Source organism: Planococcus citri, chromosome 3, assembly GCF_950023065.1.
Source record: "Planococcus citri chromosome 3, ihPlaCitr1.1, whole genome shotgun sequence".
Classification (NCBI taxonomy): Eukaryota; Metazoa; Arthropoda; class Insecta; order Hemiptera; family Pseudococcidae; genus Planococcus; species Planococcus citri.
This window is the reverse complement of record NC_088679.1, coordinates 48378275-48404811: the sequence shown is the minus strand read 5'-3', so window position 1 is coordinate 48404811 and position 26537 is coordinate 48378275. Positions and strand designations below refer to the sequence as shown.

General features: G+C 31.7%; 2 protein-coding genes across 3 annotated transcripts in view; one reads left to right on the top strand and one right to left on the bottom strand.

Annotated features, from left to right (window-relative positions):
- Nucleotides 1-23965, bottom strand: part of LOC135841779 (synaptic vesicle glycoprotein 2C-like) — a 35428-nt gene extending 11463 nt beyond the window's left edge. Inside the window, exons 1-2 of one of the 2 annotated variants that reach the window (XM_065358954.1) lie at nt 23584-23965; nt 5533-5668 (exon numbers count right to left, since the gene is read on the bottom strand). In XM_065358954.1, the coding sequence (XP_065215026.1) occupies nt 5533-5578 (46 nt within the window). In that variant the 5' untranslated portion in view covers nt 5579-5668; nt 23584-23965. Of the gene's footprint in view, nt 1-2895; nt 3034-5532; nt 5669-23583 lie in introns of those variants that run through there. The other variant, XM_065358953.1, reaches the window with a different exon arrangement.
- Nucleotides 12365-14098, top strand: LOC135840599 (uncharacterized). Its single transcript, XM_065357224.1, has one exon. The coding sequence runs from the start codon at nt 12365-12367 to the stop codon at nt 14096-14098; it is 1734 nt and encodes a 577-aa protein (XP_065213296.1).
- Nucleotides 23966-26537: the final 2572 nt, after the last annotated feature.

Here is a 26537-nt window from a genome sequence, read left to right as displayed (position 1 = left end):
CTTTTTCCCCTGCATCTCGTAACAAAACATGAAAAGAAATCGAGACCTGATTGTAAACAAACATAAAAACAGACTTTAAATAATACGCAGGTAATTATCATTTTTGCGAAAAAAATTAATTTGATATCTGTTGTTGATTATGTGCAAGCAAAATGATTATGCAAAGGGTGCAAGTGCAGTCTGCATTTAAAAATGCCCTATTCTACAGATTCCTCGAAAGACATTATCTATTTTCATTGAGGTAGATCGCGAAAAGAAGTCTGGGATTTTGACCAAATTCAGCGAAGATCTTCTTTATTTTGAATTGAAAATCATTTAGAAAAACTTTTCAGCACCGGAGATGCCCTAGGAGGGGAGGTGCGGGTTCTCAAAGATAGGGAATTGACTGTGAATTTTTGTCGGTTTTTCAAAATTGACAATAAACATCTAAAATCGTCAATTTTTACAATAAATTAGGCGCTCAAAACTTCTTCTACGCCGTAAAGTCGAACTCATTAAATTTCCACTAATTGATGCTGATTGCAACGCCTTCTGGAGCTATTTTAAATTGCCGAAGAAAAAGTCAACTTTTGCTGGAGACTCCAGATCATATAAAAAATAGTGGCAATCGATCCATGAGGGGGCGATCGACTTTGGAGAATAAATCGATTTTCGGATTTTCATCTCTATTAGGTATCTACTCGCTTTGTAAAAATTATATCAATACGCTGTCATTTTCTAAAATTTGCCAAAAATTCGAAAACTCAATTTCGGAAGCTGAAATTTTGATCCTGAAGTTGACTTTCATTGGAAACTTCAGGGCCCAGAATGACACGAAAATGGTGAAACAATTAGAAGAGAGAGAGGTTAAGTTCATGAGGCCGACGAAGTTTTGAGCCGTGCAAGGCACGATTCATTCGAAACATGGCCAGGTTGACTGATAAGTCGACTCTTTTTTTTTTCATTCTTGATTGAATCAAAAACCCCATTAATTTTTTTGAACTCACAAAGGAAAAATCTAAACATAAAATATCATTCCTTTTTTTTTGACAACTTCGACAACTCCAAAAAAAGTTAACCGCACAACTAAAATAAAAATTTATGTGGAAAGCAAAAGAGCAAAAATTTTGAAATTTATTGAAGTTTTATTTTGGAATTCGAGAGAGAAAATTTTTCAGATCAAATTACAAAAATAAATGATAAAACTCACCAAAAATTTTAATTCAAGTACATTTATGCACTTCTCATCCCATAAGTTCAAGAATTCTTCAAAAATGAACATTTTTCTGTCAGAAAATGTTGATGCTGCATAAGTTTTTACGCTTCCATCAAAATTTCAAAAATTTTAAAATGAAAATTTTTCAAAATCAAAACCTTTGCGACATTTGAACTTTTTTAGAGCATTAAAAGTTCAGTAAGTAAGTACCTACCTACACCACTAGATATAAAAAAGAATTGAACTCTTATTGAAAAATATTCATTGATTCAGAGTTTGATTAATACTGTATTCTTAAAAAAATTTTTTGAAAGAGTTGAATTGACCCATTCTAACTCTCTTCAGAATGAGTTGAATCGACTGAGAATTGATTCATTTTCAAAAAAAGTTCGTCCAACTATTGTGTGGAGGAAAGGAGGTCGATGTTTTGAAATCTTTTTTGAGCTTACGGTGATAGTATAGGGCAACGTTAATGAATATTTCTCATTTCTTATTTATATCTCTAAGTATATTTTCAAGACTATTTTTTTTTTTTTTTTTTTTTTGGTTTCATAGGACGCTCAGGCTTTAGCTTTTCAGAAAACTCAATTTGATGTCTGAACTTCTAACAAAGTGGAATGTTTCGATTATTTTTGGCTCCTGAGAAGAACTTCGCACGAAGAATTGCGCAGGTACATAGAATTGTCCGCAATTCAATTCATCAGTCATCGCTGCTGAAATATTTTTTTATCGCAGATGAGACTGATGACATGGAAATTTTTTATGCAGTGAAAACATAATGTCGATGCTCAAAGTGATGATAAGACGTCATAAAATCAAATTTTAATTAATAGACGTCGTTAAATTTACTGCCGGATACAATCGCTTTGATACAAAATATCAGTAGGTAGGTACTAGGTAGGTAGAGGTAGGTACCAGTATATCATGGGAACATCAGCAAAGAACGCGAATATTCTAAATTTCCAACCACCTAAATTGATCTTTACACCTTATCAAATTCATGGATATTATCCTATGCATCATATCAATTATTAATACGAAACCTATACTTACTCATGTATTTACTTTTTACATGAGTAAATTCAGCTTTGCGAAATACTTTAATCATTAATTCTATTTGTTTCTAAAGTACTTACTTACAATTTTTAATGAAAAAATAGGTAATGTTCTATTTGTATCAATAGGTAAGTAATTGTTTTTTTATTTTATTATTTCAAGAAAGATGATTTCACTTTTACGTTTATGATAACTGTCGTAAATTATTTTTTCCCATTTTTTAAAGTGGGATTTTACAATACATACCTTAGTAAGCATTATTTTTATATGCGTTTAAAGAGTAAAAATAAGGTGGGAGAAATTGAAGACACAGAAAAAGGAGCGAAGGAATAATTCTCAAAACATGGATCATTTTAAATTAACTCCTCTCTTTTTTATAATAATGAATACGCGATCACTATTCACTAATCAGTATTTAGTTTAGTCTCGCAAGTAAGTGAGTAAATTAAAACTTAAAACATGAAGTCATCAAATAGATAGGTAGGTAAGCACTTTTAGAAAATCTGGCGATGATACAGGCCCGGCGCCCAGAGCAATGGCCGTCATCTTTCCCTTTTTAATGCCCATAAATTAAAGTTTATTTGAATTCATTCTAGGTACATACAAAACCATTTTCAAAGATAAAAAATTTTCAATCAACTTACGTTTATCGTGTTCGACGGTAAAGTTCAAAAAGTTCTGAATTAATTTGATGAAATTTATTTTGCAAAGAAGCGAAACATTTTTCGACATCTCAAAAATGCACAACTCAAATTGAAAACTCCGCACAAGTTTAAAATTCGAAACTTACGTTTCGTTTTAAAAATTTACGACTAAAATGAAATTTAAAATTATAGTACAATAGTAAATATAGTACGATAAAATTTTCTCGATAGCGAATCTCATACGTTAACTGCCGCTATCAGTTGTATAAGTTGTATAAACAAAAATTCAGTCTAGTCAGGTAGGTAGGGTATGAGAAATTAAAAAGAAAAATCCAGCTTACTTCATGATTTATCTCGCCATTGTAAAAATATATTCGTCCACATTTTTACACGGTACAATTTAAAAATAGACATTCGTCTTATTACCCACGTTCGTTTTAATTCAAAAACACTATCGCTTATCAAGTGAGTAAATCTTGCCATAAATTAGCTGGGTAGGTGAATTTCGAATAATTGCGAGTGCAAATATTTTATAACAATTTGCTTTTTAAAATAGACGCTCACTCGTAGTAAAATGAACGACGAGACATTTTTGTCCAGTTTCAAAAAAAACAAGTACCTAATAACCCATGAGATGGAATTCTTCACAGACTTTGTATAATATACCTATAAGGTACCCAGGTTGATGTGCATTATTCAAACTCTTTTGTATGCAACAAATACCTAGGTATTTTTAATACCCGAGTACGTAATAACCATCATTTTGAAAAATTTCATTAAAAAATATAGCATAATAAACAACGGATAGACCAGAAATTTGCAAATTAACTATGATTCGACATACCTAGTACAACGATGGCGATTGTAAACAAGACCCTGTCGTTGTAGGAGCACCACGCGTGATAATTCGTTAAAAGGGAAATTAGATTTTTAACCGTATCGTTCTTGACCATGACCGATTGAGGATCCTCAATTAGAGGAGGGATTGCTTGGTTAACTGCGTATGATACAGATTTTTACATATAGGTAGGAGGTAGGTAATATTAAATCAAATTCGTACATCCTGGGTAGGTACCTACTGCCAGTGTCTGTGGGGCTAATTCGAGCGTATACGCGAATTTTAAAATGTTTCCAGTAATAAAATCGAGTTTCCGTTTTATCATGTACAGGCGCTAATTTATGTGTTTCACTTGGCTGAAAAATTACACTCGAATGTGAAAAATCCGTCGCCGCCGTACCACACGATACAAGTTATTTTGCTCCAACATTTGTACTATATGTAGGTACTTACCTACATATTACCTACCTAACCGTGAAAAATGAAAATTCCAAATACATAAATTCTTTAAAACGTCTCAACCAACATTTTTCAAGTACCTACTTATTAATTTATACCTAATTAATTAAGAATTCAATTACACCACTCACAATACACAATATTATTAAATATTTAAATACGTCTAAGACTTCTCATTTTTTTTCTTTTCAAATGACAAGATAAACAGACTAGGTACGTTACACACGATACGAACAGATATAGGTGGATTATTTTATTCTCTGAAAATAGATATTGTTTCATGTTTGACATTGTTTATCGAGAAATGATTCATCTTTCGTAATTATTAGCTAATTTATTGCAGCTAAATTAAGAATAATTATTGCGACACAAGATGAAGAACAAAAAAAAATGAATAAGAAAGTACGAACAATCAAAAAAATATTGCCATTTACAGGTATTTCAGCGATAAATTAAAATACCAATATGGTCATTTAAACACGTACCTACTACTTAGTCCCTGGGTACTTGAGTATTTTTAATTTTTATACCAAAATAAAAACACCAATGTAGGTAATAATTTTTTTGCTGGATAAAGTTAATTTTTATGCACCGATAAGTCGAGACAATAAGTAGGTAAGATGAAAGAATGATTATTAGTATGAATACTCGTATCTAATAATACTTGTATCAATGTCGATGAACTCGTCAATTAAAATAATATATCATCTTCGCTAATTACTCGAATTTAAAAAAGAAAAATATAAAATACGTACTTATAGGTATTTTATTTTATAAGAAAGTAATTTACGAATAGGTACCATAAAATTCCAAGAAATATGCCAAATCGTCTTTTGTCTTTATTAATTTTCGCGTAAAAAAACTCATTGCGAGCGAAATGCAAAAAAATTTGCTGTCGAATTTGTTTAAATTATATGTATTACAACTAAGTATGTAAGTACTATCCAAGTACCTCTACTAGACAACATTTGTATGATTGATCATGTTCATGTTTAACAACTCGAGCAATTTGAATACCGCAAATATAATCGTGTGAATGCACAATATGCAAACGATCCTAACTATTAATTGAAACATTTTTATTGCGCTCATCCCAATAAACATGATTGAAATTGTTAAACGAATAGCCAATAGCGAATGGCTTTTCATATAGGTCAGTGAATATTGTAAAATCATTCCATAGAACTCCTTAGAATAACAATGAAGTAGGTACATATGTACGTATGTACTTACAACTTAGTATTTTAACATTACATTACATTAGGTACGAGATATAGGTATTAGGTACACCTAGCAAGGCTTAAAAATGAAATGTTATGGTGAAAAATATTCGTTCATACCTGCGTGATCTATTGGTGTTGGTCCTGGATCATCGTCAGCAACCATTATATGGTGGTCAGCTCGTAACCGACCTCCGTAGGCGCTCTATTTTAATAACTTTTACTCACTCTTCCAACTCGTCTATGGTGAATAATTCTGCAAAAAAAAAAATAAAGTAAAAATAAATTATTAGAATACAGTTTTATTGAAATGGGTGAGAAGAAAAATAAGTAAGCATACATATTCTTAATCAGCTAGGTAAGCTTTTACTTTGGAAAATGTTTGAGAAAGCTCTGAATGCAAATACATATCGCGACTTCGTTCAAACTTTTTCATTTTTTTTTGTAAAGAAAAATTTATGCAAACGACAGTGAAAAATACAGTTCTAAATCTAAAAATTGAAAATTTTTAAAGACCTCTGAGAGAATTTTAAAAAAATGATGGTTTAAAGATGAAATTCCAAGAATAATTTCTGAACAGAAAAAAATACTCCCTGAAAAGTGCAAACTGCATGCCCCCCAAAATTATAGTCCATGCAGCTGAGAAAACAAAATTAATTTCCAATTTATCGTTGCAGCTTTTTTAAGAGATCAGACTGTTCTTTATCCGTAGCAATTTTCAGGAAAATTAGAAATCTTGCATTTTTTTCTTATTTATAGTCGGTAGGTACATTTTTCCATATTAGAAATGTATACCTACTTATTGGGAGGAAAAAATGATCAAAAATTGACAATTTTTGGAGGGAGGAATTGTAAAAAACTCAGTTTTTTGCATTTTTGAAGATCTGCAATTCAGCAAGTTTGAATTAATGTATCAAAGATGGAAATTTTATCTGTAGGTAATATCAATTTTACACCATTTTGAAAAAGTTATAGTGGTGAAGTATAGAGTTTTGAAAATTCTGTCACGGTGGTTTCGGACCACAAGCACCAACATTCTAGCCAGGGGTGTTAAACTGAAAACTGAATTGAATCTAAAAACCTTAAAAACCGATAAAACTACTTATTTGACTTTTGACTAGAACAGAAACCTGAATAATTGAAAACCGACCGAACTGAAAACTCAAACTTTAAACCGAACTTGAAAAATAAAAGTTTTCTTTTTTCAAGTTCGAAAGAAAATTTTGAACGTGTTTTTGCCACAGCTTGCGTATTATGCTTTATTCGTAAAAAAATTTCACTACTGCCAGATTCTTAAGTACGTTAAAAATACCTACCCAAAATAACTCAGCTTATAGATTTTTAAAGTGAGGGAGACCTACAGAGGCGCATTACATATTTAGCCGCTCAAAGCTGATTAAAAAAGCCGCCCTTCCTGTCATCATTGAGGGATTACGGAGGGGGGCAATGGGTGTCTTCCCCTCGCTGAAAACAAAACTAGGATAAGAACTTTTATTTTTTTTCAAGTTAAAATGCCTGTGCTTATATTAGCCTATCCACCAAATTAGAACATGAAACAACAAAGTTAAAGATGAGCAAAATAAAAAACACAAAATAAACAAAAAATTAGAACATTTTCTTTTGAGATTTTTGTTCTGAGAAATCGTTGATGATATCTTTGATATTTAACAGCACAGCATACTTTTAAATGGTTTAGTCTGTCCTCATTCATGCTGCATCTGAAAGGACTGTTTATTCTTTTCATCGCTGAAAACGATCTTTCTGCACCACAATTTGTAGCAGATGTTGATAAAAATATACCCAGAATTATTTCAGTATTCGGATACAAGGCTTTGTGCATTAAAATCAAATCATAGAGTGATGCAAGAGGAATTTTTTCAAGTTGTAAATGGTGCTTCAAAATCATAAATATATATTCTACTAAGAATTCTTCTTCAATATTGTTTTTATAAATGTCCATCAATCTCTTGGCTTTTTCTTCAATTAAGTCTATCAGAATCCTATCTGGTAATATGTTCAACAAGGTGGCACAAATGTGTTACAAATTTTTTATTTAAAAAAAATTTTTTTTTACCTCGAAAAATTTGCCGCCCCTGGAAATGTTGCGCCCTAAGCGACTGCTTCTAGTGCCTACTGGATAATGCGCCTCTGGAGACCTAGCGTACTTACTGCTTTAAGAAGATTAGAATTTGGAATTTTTGGCAAAATTTGAGACTAAAATGTAAAAATTGAACCGAAAACTGAAAAACTGAGTATCGATAACGAAGGATATGTTTGTACGACGTTTTCTCTAACGCTTTCTCAAATAACAAATTTTTCTAATGCCATTTTTTCGAAAACTGTATTTACTAATGATGAATTTCCTAACGTCACTTTCTGCAACGCATTTTCTCTAACACAATTTCTTCTAAAAGACAAAATTATACTTAATTGCAACCCAGTAATTTTCAATTTTCTACTCGAAGCCATGTCCCATGTAACATGGCACACTCAATTTGGATATAGGTATTCACTAATGAAAATTACAGTTCAAGACATATTCGAAACATTTTAAACGAGCAATGACGAACAATTACCTACATAACGTACCTATAGTACCTAGCTACCTACCCACTACCACAAATTTTTTCATTTTTTTTGAGTACTAACACCGTTGACATGAAAATGCAATAAAAATTACTCATGTTCGTTGCAATTAAGGATAATTGAAAAGTACCCTACCCCAACACCTGTACTCGAACAAATTTTACTTTCGAAACACTTGTTTAAATCCTAATCAGCACAATATAAAAATAAAAGTTCATCATTGCAAATCATTCAATTTTTTGAAAATTCTATACCAATTACAGTATTCTGTTGAAGTTGATTTTAAAATTTTTTACACAATATCTTAAAAAGTCTCCAAATAATCACTATTAGGTTGAAATCCATTGCAGCTGAATTCAACGATCGACCTAATATAAAATGGCGTTCACATTTCGTAATAAAAATTTAAATTTTCATTCTTTGAAATATGTTTCAGAGAAATTGACGTTTTAGGGGGAAAAATATGTTAGCAATATATCTACCCACTTCTAAAAATACAAACTAATGATACCCATGCATCATTTTTGTTCACTTCTCTATCCTCTTACTGGAGCTTGAGGGGAAAAATCAGTATTTGGAATTTTAGATAGGTATTTATACTTAGGTAGGCTACTGTGAAAATTAACACATTTCAAATTTTCAATTCACCAACCTACTGGACGATATTTTTTCCTTTTTCATTTTAGATGCCTATTTTTACGTACTCGCTTTGATTTTCTACTAATGACCCCAGATCTACCTAGTACCTACCCACTTCTGTATAGAAAAATCTATAGTCAATATTAAACCAACTATACTTAATCAACTTGACCTAATGAAAGATTGTTTTTATGGCTCATTATTATATTTCACAACAAATCTATTAACTAACGTCACACATTTCCAGATTAATATACCTACCTATACGTTCAAACTGTGAGTAGTCTGAATGTATCAACGAAATACAATACATTTCGATAGTGCAATTAATTAGTCGCGATAACTCATTAATAAATTTAGAAATTTCCCATCACCGAAACAAGATTCTTTAAGCATAACTCTCAGTACATTCCCAGCGTGAGTCTAAAACTGATAACGTGTGTGCGAACTGCGAATCTACATGGTAAGTATTTTTAAATTTGTCAACAAAATTCCATCAGCTCTTTAACAATTGTATTAAGTTGAATGGAATGTCGCGTAGTAGCACTCCTATTTAAACCTATGTATTGAAAGTGAGTACTCAGCAAATTTCTGTAATTAAACGTGAGAAAATAATCCAAAGAAGTGAATCATCGATATGTATGTTTACGATAGATTGATTTATCGAGTGATAAAATTCCTATCCTTTGGTTAGTAGGTACGTAGATATGTCTCGCTCATCTACTTGTGTGTAGTCTGCGAAGAAAAATAATTAGTCGAGTCGAAAATGGTTCACGTGTGGAACAAGTAAGTACATCATATCCAACCTATTATGAGGAATGAGGATTCGTAATGGAAAATTCGATAAAATTTATTGTTCATACTTTTCATGAATGAATGTTTATCGCACGTTTTTAGTAGGTACCTAATAGGTATTTATGAGTTATGACTATATGATTCTATGGGAGCTAGGTAAATGTGAATTTGCGTGATCTAATGTTTTCTCACTTGATCAGATTTTCAAGAAGCATATTCCACTACAAAGGTTAAGAAAAAGATCACTAACCACTTCAAAGTTGAATTCCAAAAACTGAAAATTCTTCGCTTCAGATTAATAAAATTCCAAACATTTCTTTACCTTTTTTTTAAATTTTTATTTCAAATAAGCAGACGTAGGTAGGTTTAGTTTTAGTATGATGACCATTCATGACATTTAGCAATGTTAATATTCTCTTTTTACTACAGGTAAGTAGCCATATTTTATCGAATGACAATACCTACCTACTTATTTCTGTTTACTAGATGAATAATATCCTCTTGGTCAATAACACTAGGCATTAGGAAATTTGTGTTTGGGTTGAAACTGGGCTTAATCGATAGTTAATACCTACCCTAGAACAAACTAGACAGCTGAAAAGTGTTTTTTGGAACACTCATTGCCTCTAAATTAAAAATTGTTTTTCAGAGTTTTCATTTTCTGCGCTTGCATTGCCTCTAAATTGAAAATTTTCTATCTAGTTACGTTTCATTGTTCGCATTGTTTTGAAATTTCAAATCAATTTTTAGAATTCTGCATAGCTTTAAATTCATAGTTTTTAATAAATTTCGGAATTCACATTATTTTGTGTCTTTCTATTCCCATTGTCGTTATATCACAAAAGGAGGAGTATCGATAAGGCCGTTTTTTGGGCCCGGCCAGTTATCGACTCGACCCCTCTTAAAATGTTGTAATAAATGTCCCAAATACAAATCCGTGGTTAGTTGACCCAAAATGACCATTTTTTGGGCTCCAGGGGTTCCCAAAGTTGCGAATAAAAAAGTGATTTTAGGAACCACTGAGTAATATTTTTAAAAACTTTTTCATCGTAATATATCTGTTTGAACCCTATAAATGTTATGCGAGGTGATTTTTCTATTTTCGACCCTCGGGGGCAGAAATTGGGGGGGTTTGATTTTTTGAAAATTTTGGAACCACCATTTTGAACCTACCCCTTTGAACCTCGCTAAAAAGCTTTTTACAGTTTATTAGTATCCGAAAGACCTCCATCCTACCAAATTTTGAGCTCAATAAAATTTTGCGCTGGTACTCAAAAATTCAATTTTCCAATTTTTCGTAATTTCAATATTTTGGGAACCCCTGGAAAGCTAGAAACCTGCGATTTGCGCCAAACGTAATGTTTTGAGGTATATATTCAATTATCCAGATGAAAAAGTTAATTTAAGCTCCCCCTACATTCGTAATTTTAAACCCCTTTTTTAGAGCCCCCCACTTTAGGCACCCCTAAAAAAGGCGCTTATGCATATTTTTTTAAACAAATTGAAAAATTTACATTTGAAACACATTAGGAAGTGCCCGATAATTTTTCAAGTGATTTTTCCTGTAACTTTCCTAATTGAGCTTTTTTTGGTCAAATTCTGAGATTTTACTTCCTTGAAACTATGAAAACTGATTTTTAACGTTTTTTCAAAGGTTTGCTTTTTATTTTTGTGCTCTAGGCTGGCGTCAAATGATTTTTTTTGTGAGAACACAAACTGCGGGAAAGCTTCTAAGAAATAACTTTTATTTGAAGATTTTTCTTGAAGGACCACCCCTTTTCCGAGGGTTCAGCTCCCCATATTGAAAAGTCACTTAATTCTCTGTACCTAATTAATAATTGGCGTAATTTACATTTTGAAACACACTCGCAAATGCTCGATATTCTTTTATTCAATTTTTCCTAAAACTTTCCAAATTGAGCTTTGTTTGATCAGATGCAAGTAGTAAAGTTATTTCAGCATTACCTACCTGTACTAAATCCGAAGCTTTGGTTTCAATGACGTACGTAAATAAAAATATGAGATTCGAGTTGTTTCATGAATTGAATACACTTACCTACCTACCTGAAACTTTGTCAGTTATTGATGAAAGTGAACCACTAAATTATTTCTCAAAACATCGTGTACTTTACTTCTCAGAATCACCTATTTAGGTATGCTGTTTTGTGTGGGGGGAGAGGGGGACTGAATGAGGCCTTGAAAATTCTTTTTTTGTGTGATCTTCTTCATCTGGTTGAATGATCGATTTCGTGAATTCTGGTGAAATAAAGTGAATTGTGTACAATAATAAAGTCGGTCCGCGAGTGAAGAAATGTAGGTAGTATATTGTATGTACTATGTACATGCTTGTATATCACATACAAAGGTATAATATGTTGAGAATTAATTACCTTCTGCTACATCCATTTCAATATCTAAAAATCACTCAAACATGATGGTTCTAAACGCTGTAGAAGAATTTTATAATTAATGACACGTTGGAAAACATTCCTTTTTCATGCATACAATACAGATGAATTGCATTGTATTTTTTTTTGTTATCTACGAATTTTTTTGGACAATAGGTAATTCCTGAAACTTGAATTAGTATATTCGAAACTGAGTTTTTTCTAAAAATTCGAAGCTATTCAGTAGGTACTACAGTACAATCTACACGATTTCTTTTCTTTCTATAGTAACCAAGCAAAATATTTAAATAATAGGAGAATATCTACAAACTCGATTCATCAAGAAATTGCGAAAAAATGATTTTAGTCAGTCATTGCAGTTCGAACGATACGCAGTCGAGGGTTTTCTTGAAGACCTACTTACTTTAAATATTCAATTTCGTCAAAGTGTAATTTTTTTTAGACTTTCATTCGCGTGTTTAAGTGATACGTATACCTATCCTATAATTGTGTTAGTAGGTATACCTACTTGACTTGTTTCTAAAATGAGCCCCAAGGGGTATTTTTGTGATATTTGCGGTTCAAAAAAGAAGAAAAAAGAATTAAGACCTTCTTCAGTGGACTTGAATCAAAGACTATGCTTCAGCTGTGAATATGAAGAAAAAAAAGGTGTCGATAAAGAAAACATTCATCAGCAATTATCTCAAGGTAACTCAACATTTACTTCGACTTTTCAACCTTTGGACATGATTACATCACCTACAAATTCACAAGGTAGTGAAACACAGGAGTGTACATCTTCCAATTTGCAAGTTCCTTTTCCTCGGCCAATATTCAGCCATAAAAAGTGCATGGTGTGTGGCAGGTTTGATACTCGTCATAGATTATGTTCTGAAACACGCCTGAGAATTTTTCTTCAAACTGGAATTATGGTTCCAGAAGGTTCACGATGTTGCAGTAAACATTTGAGCGGTGGGGTTTTGATCAACGATGAGGCGAATAAAATCAGTATAATAGAAAACTCTACAGTTTCATTTAAAGAAATGAAAACCCTTCTCTTCCAACTCCGTGATATGCATAACACAAATATCCAAATGGGTTTAAACTTTGATAATCCTAATACAATGACTGACAAAGATTACAAACGATTAACTGGTCTAAGTAAAGAACAGTTTAATGATCTCATTGAACATATTCAAGATGTTAGGAATACTAAACATCGCTCCATAAACACATGCGTTGGGTTATTACTCACTAAGTTACGTACTGGCTTATCTTTATCTGTTTTATCAACTCTATTCTGCATGGAGAAACAGTATGTGTCAAAAGCTATTGCAACTGCGCGAAATTCTTTGATGAGAAACTTTGTAGATAATAATTTAGGAGTTGGTCATATCAATCGTGATGAAGTTATTAAGAAGCACACTACAGATCTAAGTAAACAACTTTGCAATGCTGGTGAAAATAGTTGCATTCTTATTGCTGATGGAACTTATATGTATATTCAGAAAAGTTCAAATTATAAGTTTCAGCGTCGATGTTATTCTACTCATAAAGGTCGCCCTCTGGTCAAACCTATGATGTTAGTTTCAAGTACAGGGTATATAATTGATGTTATTGGCCCTTTTTATGCGGATGGTAAAAATAATGATGCCAACATTATGGCTGCAATTTTGAAGGCAAATGCTAATTGCTTATTTAGTTGGTTAAAGCCTAATGATATTTTTATTGTAGATAGAGGTTTTCGTGATTGCCTAGGCTTGCTTGAAGAATTAGGTTTCATATATAAAATGCCTCACTTTTTAAGCAAAGGGCAACAACATAGTATGGAGGAAGCTAACGAATCGCGGTTGATTACCAAAATGAGATGGGTAGTGGAGGCAGTCAATGGATTGATAAAGACTTGGAGAGCATTAGATCATGTGTTTCCAAACAGTCAGATTCCTTTTATTGGTGATTATGTGCGGATTGTTTGTGCATTATGTAATAGATATCGTCCTGCAAGAGTGAAAAGTCATGATGATGACTTATTGGTGGCAAATCGAATGCTGACTCTTGCGAAAATGTCAAATCCTTTACAAAAAAAAGCGATTGAAAATAATTGGAGCCAGAAAACAGCAAACTGGGTTAACATCAATTCTGTTGAGATAGATTTTCCCCAGTTAACTGTTGACGAATTACGAGGTATAACCATTGGTATTTATCAATTGAAACAAGCAAAAAGTTATACAGTGGAACACGTGGATGGAGATGGCATGTACGAATTATTTTTTTTTTAAGAAGATGATCGTATTATTCGTTTTAAGCTGCAATCACGCCATACGTCTTCAAAAAAATATAATATTTGGATTGAAGTATTAAGCAAGGTACCACCATGTTTCAATTGGTATTGCCAATGTAAAGTAGGTGCAAGGATAGTAGGATGTTGTGCTCATATTGCATCTGTACTGTGGTACCTAGGATACCAAAAACATCAAAATAATACATCACTTACAACTACTTGCGACTCTTATTCAGAATTTATTAATGACTCTGCAATTTGGGATGAAGAAGATGATACTGATATGGGTACAAATGTATAAAATCGATATTCTCAAAGGTAGATACTGAGGCAAAAATATAAAAATAAGAGAATTGTTTTTTTTTTAAACTCTTAACTCGATTGTTTATTCTACATTACAAATAAATGTTTTATTAAATTCAAATCTCATATTTTTATTTACCTACTCACATGATAATACCTCTATAGACACGTCATTGAAATCAAAGCTTCGGATTTAGTACAGGTAGGTAATGCTGAAATAACTTTACTACTTGCATCTGATCAAACAAAGCTCAATTTGGAAAGTTTTAGGAAAAATTGAATAAAAGAATATCGAGCATTTGCGAAAGTGTTTCAAAATGTAAATTACGCCAATTATTAATTAGGTACAGAGAATTAAGTGACTTTTCAATATGGGGAGCTGAACCCTCGGAAAAGGGGTGGTCCTTCAAGAAAAATCTTCAAATAAAAGTTATTTCTTAGAAGCTTTCCCGCAGTTTGTGTTCTCACAAAAAAAATCATTTGACGCCAGCCTAGAGCACAAAAATAAAAAGCAAACCTTTGAAAAAACGTTAAAAATCAGTTTTCATAGTTTCAAGGAAGTAAAATCTCAGAATTTGACCAAAAAAAGCTCAATTAGGAAAGTTACAGGAAAAATCACTTGAAAAATTATCGGGCACTTCCTAATGTGTTTCAAATGTAAATTTTTCAATTTGTTTAAAAAAATATGCATAAGCGCCTTTTTTAGGGGTGCCTAAAGTGGGGGGCTCTAAAAAAAGGGGTTTAAAATTACGAATGTAGGGGGAGCTTAAATTAACTTTTTCATCTGGATAATTGAATATATACCTCAAAACATTACGTTTGGCGCAAATCGCAGGTTTCTAGCTTTCCAGGGGTTCCCAAAATATTGAAATTACGAAAAATTGGAAAATTGAATTTTTGAGTACCAGCGCAAAATTTTATTGAGCTCAAAATTTGGTAGGATGGAGGTCTTTCGGATACTAATAAACTGTAAAAAGCTTTTTAGCGAGGTTCAAAGGGGTAGGTTCAAAATGGTGGTTCCAAAATTTTCAAAAAATCAAACCCCCCCAATTTCTGCCCCCGAGGGTCGAAAATAGAAAAATCACCTCGCATAACATTTATAGGGTTCAAACAGATATATTACGATGAAAAAGTTTTTAAAAATATTACTCAGTGGTTCCTAAAATCACTTTTTTATTCGCAACTTTGGGAACCCCTGGAGCCCAAAAAATGGTCATTTTGGGTCAACTAACCACGGATTTGTATTTGGGACATTTATTACAACATTTTAAGAGGGGTCGAGTCGATAACTGGCCGGGCCCAAAAAACGGCCTTATCGATACTCCTCCTTTCAGACAAATTTTCTGAATTCAATTGGTTATGCACAGTTCGTAAATTTTTCAAATTAAAACATTTCAAAATAATTTCTGTGACTGCATTGTCTCTGGATGATAAAATTACAACATATTAATTCTTCAGAGTTCTGCATTATATCTTCAAAATATACAAAATTTCAAATCAATTTTCAAGTTCACATTGTCTATAAATTACAAAACTTTAATCAATTGTTGGAATTCACATTGTTTCTAATTGACAAAATTTCAAATCATTTTTCAGAAATTCCATCATCTTCATATTATGAAATTTCAAATCAATTTTCTGAAATTCCGCATTGGCTCTTAATTAGGTAGGTATATGAAATTTTCATTTTTTGACATTCACATTGCTTATAGAAATGACAAATTTCAAGTCATTTTTCAAAATTCCTATAGTCTTTATTTATAGCTATTACAAAATTTAAAATAGATTTTCAAATTCATTTTGTCTACAAATTGCAAAACTTTTAATCAGTTTTTGGAATTCATACTGCCTGTAAATGGAAAAATTTCACTAATTCATCAGAATTCCCATTGTCATTTGAATTTACAAAATTTAAATCAATTTTCAGGAATTCAGTATTGCTTCCAAATTACTAATTTTAAAATAATTGTTCAGAATTCAAACTGTCTCCAAATTACGAAAGTGCAGTCTAATATGATCTTTGCCGCAACATATTGGCTTTCAAACTGCACTTTTAAATAAAACACTAAAAAATCAATTAGGTAAGTAATAAGAATAAAATTTGAAACTTGAAAAAAAAAATGGAAAAAATCATCACAATAATATTAAACTAAAATCATACAAAACTATGATACCAACTAAGTATTACCTCTTCAATAGGCTACCATTGATTCACAATGAGATAAGCAAGCATCACACAAGACTAATAAGCACGAGCAAAAATTACTGTGAACTGCCCTTACTCAACATTTCCAAGCAAATGCCGTATTCATCGTGAATAGATATCCGCTCATTTTTTGGTAAAAATATCATTCATGCCGTACCCTTTGGTTATGGTGAAAGCCCTTACGTATAGGTAGGTACTTTAGGAATAAGGCTTACTTATTTCATAAGAAAATGCGTCATATGAACCATTCAAACACATTCTCCTTCAGTTTCTAAGAAAAAGGTAGTGACTTTGAATTTTCAATAAAAAGTAAATAAATTTTCTTATCAGAAATGATAATACGGAAAAGCTGCGATTTTAATGTTGTACTCATATGTATGTATACTACTTGATACCTACAAACCTACTTGTTAATTCGCAAATAACACAAAACGAATGTGATAAGCACATTGTACATTTTAAAGTTTACAGTTGAATAAAAGATTCAAATACCTATTAGGCAATTCATTGACAGCAATTAATTGAAATAATATCTCCACAAATTCAAATAATGATTGCCTGCCTATACAGATAGGAAATGCTTTCATCACTTTTGACAAATGTAAGTACCTACTACCTAACCTATCTACTATCTGCTTAATCCAAAACAAATATCAGGCAACACCAACTGTCTTACCCCAATATATTGGCGAGTAACTCGGTGAGTAAGTATGCTTATCTCAGCCGTCTACCTACGTACATACCTATCATGATTTCCTCATGGCAACTGATACTTATTTTCAAAATTTTATGGCATACCTAGTTCACAACAGATACGAAAATCACGACATTTGATGGATTTTCAGTTTTCATTTGACAGATAGATCAGTACGTAATTAAGTACAGCTTCTTCAACAACCAGGTAGTAGGTAAGGTATAAGTATACCTAAGGTACCTACTCCTACTCATACTTATTTTTTCAAAATTACCAAAATTTATCTCATTCAACTAGCTTCTTTTTAAAATTGTAAATTTCATTGTTTAGAAATGTAGGTAGTGAAAATATATTGTCGAATAATCGTTAATTAGTCTTATTAATAACAAGACTCAACAATCAACATTTGTGTAACGAAGCAGCCAATGTTTGGGTGAGTTTAAAACGTCAACGTTCTACGCATATACGATTGGTTAATTTAAATTTCCCTCGCTAGCCGCGTTTGACGTCATTTGGCAATTGACATGAAGAATAGTGCAGCCAGCCAGATGAGCCAGATTATCGATAAGCTAACGGTTCACACAAGAACTGGTTTCGTAATGAAAAAATTCAATGTTTAGATACAATACCATAATTTATTCAAAATAAGTGCATAATATTAATTGCAAATGCGTATCTCTTCCCGAATTGTTATGGATATTTTTTCAAACTTACAATATTGAGAACCGTAGGAAAATAAATTTTGATGGAATCTATAACGACAAATTTAAAAAAAATTGATTCAAAAAGCAAAAAAATTCTCTATTTTGGTATATGTGACCCGCTCTGACAAAATCGACCGTTTCGACGAAAAAAAGTGTTCAAAATAATGACGTTTAAAATGAATTTTAGGGGTTGAAAGATCAGATTTTTGAGAAAAAAACATTTTTTGAAATTTTGTCGAAATGGTCGATTTTGTCAGAGCGGGTCACATATTTTGAATAAAATTTTCATCCGGTTGTCTGCTCTGCTTCACGGGAAAACTAGGAAAATAGTTTGAATAATTGATGATTTCGCATCTCATTCATCGGCCACAATATATTGTAGAATATTGAAACTTTTTGCAAAAATATAGAAATTTTCAGTTTATTCATTTCGAACAATTTTTATTGGAATGTCGAGATCTTCAAGTTTTTCTATACTCCACTTCCATCTAAGTAAGTGTTAATTACTGTGACCATAACCAAAAAAGCCTTCATTTTTTTAAATTGTTTTTTCTGGAATTTCAGAAAATAATGATTAAATTATCCAGGTTAATAGATCGAAAGATTGCAGCATTTTGTTGAAGTCTCAGACTCAGACAACATTGGTTTGCAAAAGCATTCAAACAGAATTATTTCTCAATAACGGCTATCGTATAGTCTCAGTCGAAAAAACGAAATTACCTACAAGTTTGAATGCAAATGAAAATTGGTCACTTTTAAAAATCAGACAAAACGCGATACACCAAAACCGTTGAACCGAAACATTTTCCGGTGAAAACCAGTCTTTGTGAGTAAATATATAGTTCAAGTTCACAACAAAGCTTTTAAATAAATGTACATACCTACGTTAACAATAAAACTATAAAATGTAAACATAGTAACGAGATCTCGTTAAGTTTTATAGGTATCGCATGAAAATCTATTTGAAATAATTACCTTTTCATTGATTTATATGTAACTTACATAGGTTCATATTACATACAAAAGCATAGACAGCAAGTTCCCGAGGAATTCATAAGGTGGATTAGATACCTATTCAGCTACCCACCTACAATAGGTACCTACATGAATAATAATTATCGCAATTTTTGCATGATAGACCTATTATGAAATTCACTGCTCAGCATTAGTGATCATGGTTACTAAATGATTTTAATTTCCGGAATTTTTTTTCTTTTTCAATCGCACATAATTAAAATCAAATTTCGCAAACGTTAATCTGACGAATTTGAACTAAGTAGGTATGGTAAACAAAGTTACATTACCTATTTATTATGTATGTATTCGGATGTTGATCATTTTTACTTCACTGGCCACTTAAGTGTTGATGTAGGTACTCGTAGATATACATGTACCTAAGTAAAGTATTGAGATGCAACTATAAATATCTGGGTGTATACTATTTTAGTACGTCTACGCCTGGAAAGTGTAAATGTGTTCCGGAATTCCAGAAAAACTAACTTGCTAGGAATTTAAAACAGGTTTAACGCAGATATTCGAATATGTACGTGAAAAAATTAAATATTTACGTCAGCTGTTCGTTAAGGAAAGAAAAAAATTGATAGCAAATAAAACACTGTAATGTCTAGTGTGTTTTCAATAAGTAGGTAGCCCAAGTGTAAAAACATTATGCTATCTATTACTATTGGTAAAAAGGTCCATTAAAATTTTTATCTGTGCGGAAATATAAGAGGTAAAGAATTTGATTATCTTACTCAACATTCAACTACCTAACTAATTAACTAACTGACTACCTATCGCACACATAGTTGAGTTAGGTATTCAACAATGAAATTTATGAATTTTTTTTCACACTCATAGATAAAAATACGTTGGTACAAATTGCAACAGAATTTTAAACGAAGCCAGTCTAGAAAAGATTACTTAATTAGTACCTAGGTATCCTTTCAATTCATAACAACTTCATTAACGAAATAACGAAAATGCTGAGATCGTTCATAGCTTAATGTAGGTAGGTAGGTACTTATGTAATTTTTGAGAATCAAGGGTAACAATCATATCGTTTTTGAACCAAATTTCAGTCTACATAATATTTTTGTAACATATAAGTAAGTAGGTACATAGAATCAATTGTACAAAAATTAATTCGTACTGAAAGCTGCGACTGGCACTCGAGATGTGAGATAAAATATATTATTAAATCATTTGATAAGATACACGAGTCAGCAACAACATAAATAAATAAGTTAATCGAAATAGGAAAACGTTCAGTAAAATAAACAAGACTATTACACACGTAGGTATGTACATTTGTACAGTAGGTATAGGATAATGTATTGCTAAAAAAAAAGTACCCAGCGTTTTTCTTTTCTTTTTTTGGTGTACGTATTGGTATGTACTTGAGAAAACAAATTACTTCGTCGCATAACATTCATTTGCTGTCTGCACAATCACAATGTAAATAAAAGTATTCATTATTCAGTGACTGCGGTAATCGAAAAATTACATAAATCAGCTTCGTAAACGGCAAAAGAGCTAAAACGAATGAAAAAAACCATTTACCTACTTACGTAGGTACCTCAGTCCATCTTTTCATAATGGGTTTATAAATTCAAGGTCTTAAATTTTTGTACATTTTCTAATGAATTTGTTTTTATTTCACTTTGTATGGATGTAATTTCCATTTATTTCATTTGTGAATTTCGAATCGGTATCAACTTGAAAAGTAAAAATGAATGTGAGGTAGAATTTGAAAAGAGAAAACCACTGTGCATTTCTAATTTCACTAGGCTCGTTTTTTTCTACTGGAGAAAGATCGTTTCGATTTTCCCCATTATAGAAAAACTTAAATTGAAAAAATTAACCGACTCCAATCAAGCTGAAATTTCAAATTTGGCTCACTGAAAAAGCATCAATTACATCTTCGAACCAAATTTTCAGTTTTCTACTTTAATTTTTGAAAATGATGAAAACAACTCTTTGACACATCAATTTATGGCAAAAAAGTGCGAATCTCGAGATAAAACTCTAAAAATCGATTTTCTATGCTAAAGTAGACTACACCAAATGAAATGTGACCATTTTTGAGCTAATCTGAAGCCTCCAGCAATTGCTAATTTTTCTTCAGCACACTAGAAAGTACTCCAGCACACATGAATAGGTTCAAAGGTTTTCAAAATATAAAAGAAAGCTATTGACTTCAAAAGATGAAAGAAGTTTTGAGCGATTTTATCCAGGACTAGGAACAGTTGATTTTGGATTTTTTTTAAATAAGCACCCTCCCTCATAAAATTTTACACTTGTTAAAAGAAATACATTTTTAACCTGTTGCGTAGGAATTGTGATTTACTCGCCACAACCACAGCTGCCAAAATTGATTACAGCACCTTGTTAGAGAAATTCTATTTTTCTGATGAAAAGACCACATTCACTGGAGGATCTAAATCGGCTCGAAAGTAGTCTAAATTAAATTACGTAATTGGGAGGAGAGGATGGTTCACTTTTGCCTGATTTTCTGATCTTTTCCTTCAGAGCTTACTTTTTTTTGTATGAAATTGTGATATAAAGCTATTCCTATCATTTTAATCAAAAATTAGAAAATCTATGTCGACAACCCAAAATTTGGACATGAGATAATGATAACATTTTTTTAGGGAGCTAAATTTCAGCTCGATCGAAATTATGATGTGTTGAAAAATTCCCCTCGTAAGAAACAATGTGATGTGTGTACGTATCTATAGGTGATTGGCCAATTGACCAGAGGAATTCGATTTCTACTCATTTTTATTTTATGAGGTCGATTGAAAACAATCACAGTCAAAAACGCAATTTTATTTGAGATTGAAAGCAAAGTGACAAATGATTGTAACTGGTTTTAAATCAGGGTTGCTTGTGAACAATATGCTTCCAAAAATAACAAAAATTCACTTTTCTTTCTGCATAAAATCAATGTCTCGCTGCCACTTTAGTCGAAAAATTCAAGTACCTAGGTACATTTAGAAACAGAAATTTTCAGTGTTGGGTACCTACTTACACATAATTTTTGACGATAGTAGTTTTCTAAACATACCCTTCAATTCTACACTTCAAATTCCAGAAAAATTGTTCCCAGGGCATGCACGATTAATCTTAAAATTGAAACAAACTGCAATAGCAGGTCTTTCATCTCAAAGAAGCTCGTAAATAATGAAAGTGTTAATTTTCGTCACGGTTTATCGGTTCATTATCAAATTTGCTTTACTACCCTCAAACAATTAAAAGAGATACGATGCGTAAACACTTAAATAAAAAGAAATGCGAAAATTTGACCATTAAAGATAGGTAAATAGATAATTGCATCATTCATGGTTTGTTCAAACCGCAGTCACTGAACTTGACGTTGCCAGAATTTATTTATTTTCCGATAAGTAAAGCGATTGTAATATTATCAAGCAGCCGACAAAAAGCTCTGGTTTAGGTATATGAGACGAAAAGTCAGTTGATTTCCAATCATCTCGCGATCGAGTAGGTATAGGTAAGTAAGTGTGTACGTACATATGAAGCATATGATTTCCAAAACGCACTAAGTCCAAAAAAATATTGATAAGAAATTTATGGTACTTAGTACAATTTGGAAACATAGAAATGGCCCAAATTGGCTGATTTTTTTGATATGTTTTAGCCAAGACCCTTGGGCACAACATATCAAAAAATCAGCCATTTTGGGCCGCAACTTTATGCTAGATGATCTTGCAACCTCAGAATCTTTGAAAATGGACTTAGTGCGTTTTGGAAACGTATGCTTCATATGTATAATACATATATGGAGAGAATATTACAAAATAAAGAATTCAACTGAAGGGAAATGAAAGAAAATCAAACGAATGAAAACTCACTGGTAGGTATATCTTGTCAACAAAGGTCATTAAGAAAAAAAATTCAAAGCTAAATACGAGTACATACAAAACCATTTTAGACAAATACTCGTACCTAACGTATTGTTGTTGGGAAAATAAATGGAATTTTGCATCGAGCATGAGTATTAAAATACGTATTATGGTATTATGTATTTGTTTCTGTATTAGCCATAATCTATAATATTTCATCCCATCCGTAACGTGGTCATGTATTTTTTCCAACGTCAAATTTGAATAAATTAATGAAACTTGCTAATTGACAGAAGAATTATTACCCTCAATTCCTCAGGTACATATAAACAACTTACTAAGACAAATACTTGTCTCAAGAATAAACCTTAAAGGTCATGATGAAAAAGACGTCTTGTATCTAGCTACTCGCATATCGCAAAAACATCTTAAAAAACACGCTTATTTCGACATATTGGTCACTTATTATACATAATACGTTAATTTTTCTCGTATGAATTACACCATGAGTCATGTATTTCGAGAAAATGCAGTTTAGAAAAATAAAACCAAGTATGTACACACTTGCAACACTCTGAACTGAAATTTTCTTTAGCATTACCCAGACCGAAGAAAAAACCAATACACCAGTGAAAAACCGGTACATGAACCCCGATACTAATATTAAAATTAAAACTATAAATATGTAAATGTGAAGAACAAAAAACTTACGAATTTCTCTCAAAACGCAGACTGCATCGTCAACATAGAGTTTATTAAAAAGGCGCGGAAATGCATGCTTAAAATCACGGTGTCACTTCAAAATAGCGTGTAAACGGCGAAATACGAAATTTGCTGTTTAACAGATAATTATAATAATTTAGAACACAAATCACGGTTCAACTTCCGGATAATTTATAATCGCGTTAAATGTAAACAAATAATGTGCGAATGTGAAACAGATCGAAATGACTTAACACGAATAAATGAGATGAAAATAAAACTGCCGATGAATTAACTGTAGTAGCATCATATGTCCACTCAACCACGTTCGGTAGTTGGTAAAATTATCCCCTCCGATTGCGCCCAGTGATTCCTAAATGTATCAGCAAAACGTGCCATTATTACCTAGGTACTGGTAAGTGCTCTATTACATATACAATAAGCTCGTATCAACATGTACATACAACATACGATTACAACCGTAATGATATGAATAATATTGTACTGTTAATTGAATCGTTTCATATTAATCCAACGAACTACAAAAAAGAAATAGCAGTTTTTTAAAATATGAATTAACTACGTTCGCGCAATAAATACCTCTGGAATATTATAGAAACTCGTAAAAAATATGGGTACTTAATTTACGTGTGAGATAATTCTTTTAATTGTTGCTTTTTTTCTACAAATAAATTTTTTGCGAACATGTGCTGGAAATCACATGATATTACCAACCGTAGTAGGTATAGCTGGAGAAATATTACCTAATTTTCGCGGTGCCTGTTTATTTTTTATTTATTTTATTTTTTTTTTTTTCGAAAAATAATTCTAAAATATTGAAAATTTTGCAAAGACATGCCTTTTGTTTCCTTTTTGTTGATAAAATAAGTGTTCATAGAGCTAAAAATTTCACATGATTTAATATATGAAAAATTCGTGATTTGTTCAAAAATTGAGGAAGAAATTTTCAAGATTTTTTCAACATACCTCATAAGATTAATTTGGTAAGTACCTACTTTCATTTTCAAATAATTAGACTACCTTGATCAATCCTAACGACGATTAATACCCTTACGAACGCAATTTTTCACACAAAATGACTGATTCTCTTCGAAACAGAACAAAAGAAAATTTGAATTGAAACATATAAGTCAAACTACCAACGTATCTTTAGTTGGTGGAAAATATCTGAAAATAGAACCAGCTTCAAGATCTTGATAGCTTTAATAACATCAATTTATACATCACTTAAGTTACCAACCTAAGTGGATAATGACGGCAGATGTACGTATATATTTGCTTCATAAATCACGCATCATGATTTTTATTTTACAAAATACTTACGTAAGTACTTGTGACAACGACGAAAATTTGTTTAATTCAATTACCGTTGAGCTACGTAGACAGAAATGTACTTCGTGTTTTAAAGTTCTACAGAGTGGCGATTCACATATTGCAATGGGTTTTTTCCAAACTTCATTCGCGATGATGGCGCGTAAATCGATGGTAAAATGTTCAAAATAGGTACTATTTAAAGTACTCGCAGGTAAGATGGTAATCCATCGAACTAATCTGAGATATTTTCCAAATTCTACGTTTAAAAAAATCAATCTCCGGTAACCACCAGTAATTAAATTACGATGATGATAAATCACCATATTATTTTGCTCCTTTAACCGAAACACTCTGCAACTTATTTAGCTAAAGGTTTCTTACGAATTATGCAAGTAAAATTGCCTAATTGATTTGCCGTAAATATTTTGTTAAGAAAATCGAATAGTGTGAAGTAGGTAAATAGAAACGTAAGCACAACATTGTCAATGGAAAACTTATTGGTAGAAGTCATTAAATTACCGAAACGCATAAAATATATTACTCTTTGTTGGGTAAAATTGTACTCGTAAGTAACATTTTCATTTTCCTCAATCTCGCATTCAGAATATCTTTCTTGTTAAGTTATAAGTACATTTTTTTGAAAACAGAATAATTACTTTTCAACTCAGCGTGTTTGAACAGAAAAGCGTGAGTTGTTGTAGTATACTTCCGTTGCGTATTATTTTGGGCTAGGGAGGGAAGGAGATGAAAAAAGTTTTAAAATTCAACTTAGGTACGCAGTTACAATTTTTTTGTATCATTATTCAGAAAAACGTTTAATTACCAACTGAATAAATTTAAATTATACCAATCGTTTTCATTATATGTTCATTCACTGGAACTGGTGAGATATCTTTGTACGAAATAAAAACTGCTATCAGATGTACCTACTCGTAACTTTGAAAATAATCTGAAAATAATGCTTTGTTCGGCGCGTATGTATAATTAAAATATATTCGGGCATTTCACAGTAAGCCTGCAATCCATCAATATGACTCATTAACGCTGTTGGAAAATTGTACGTAGGTATTTTTAAGAATGGCAATTTTTTTCTAGTTTTATTAGTTGTAGTTAATGAACAAAATTATTGGGTAAGATTTTAAATTCACGTCATTTGAAAAATTTGGTGTCCATAAAACATTAAAATACTTGCTACATACTACATGTTGAAAAAATGATTCATTCATTTAAAAAAAAATAATAAAATATCATAAATTTATTTTGATAAAGCAAAAAAACCGCGATTTCAGCATACCTACCTACCTAATTTGAAAGTAAAGGGAAACAACTTGAAGCAAATTTGGCAGCTTTGAAATTCACGAGAATCTGCTATTAGGGTAGTACATACATACATACATACATAGCTATTGAAAATGGATGGATTTTGGAAGTTGGTGAATGGAATCTAAAAATAGTTTTAAAAAAGAAATTTTAAAAACGTCCAAAATCTAGATTCTGGGAAGGAAATCCGCCTAAATCCGTGTGAAAAGAACACATCTATAAGATATCTAAGTTTTAGGAATGAAGTACCTATTCTTACTGAAAAGATTTTCAAAAGTGATGACATTTTAATACTTAAGTAGGTACCT

Coding starts and splice junctions, on each gene's coding strand:
- LOC135840599 (XM_065357224.1), top strand. CDS start 12,365: ATGAGCCCCAAGGGGTATTTTTGTGATATTTGCGGTTCAAAAAAGAAG.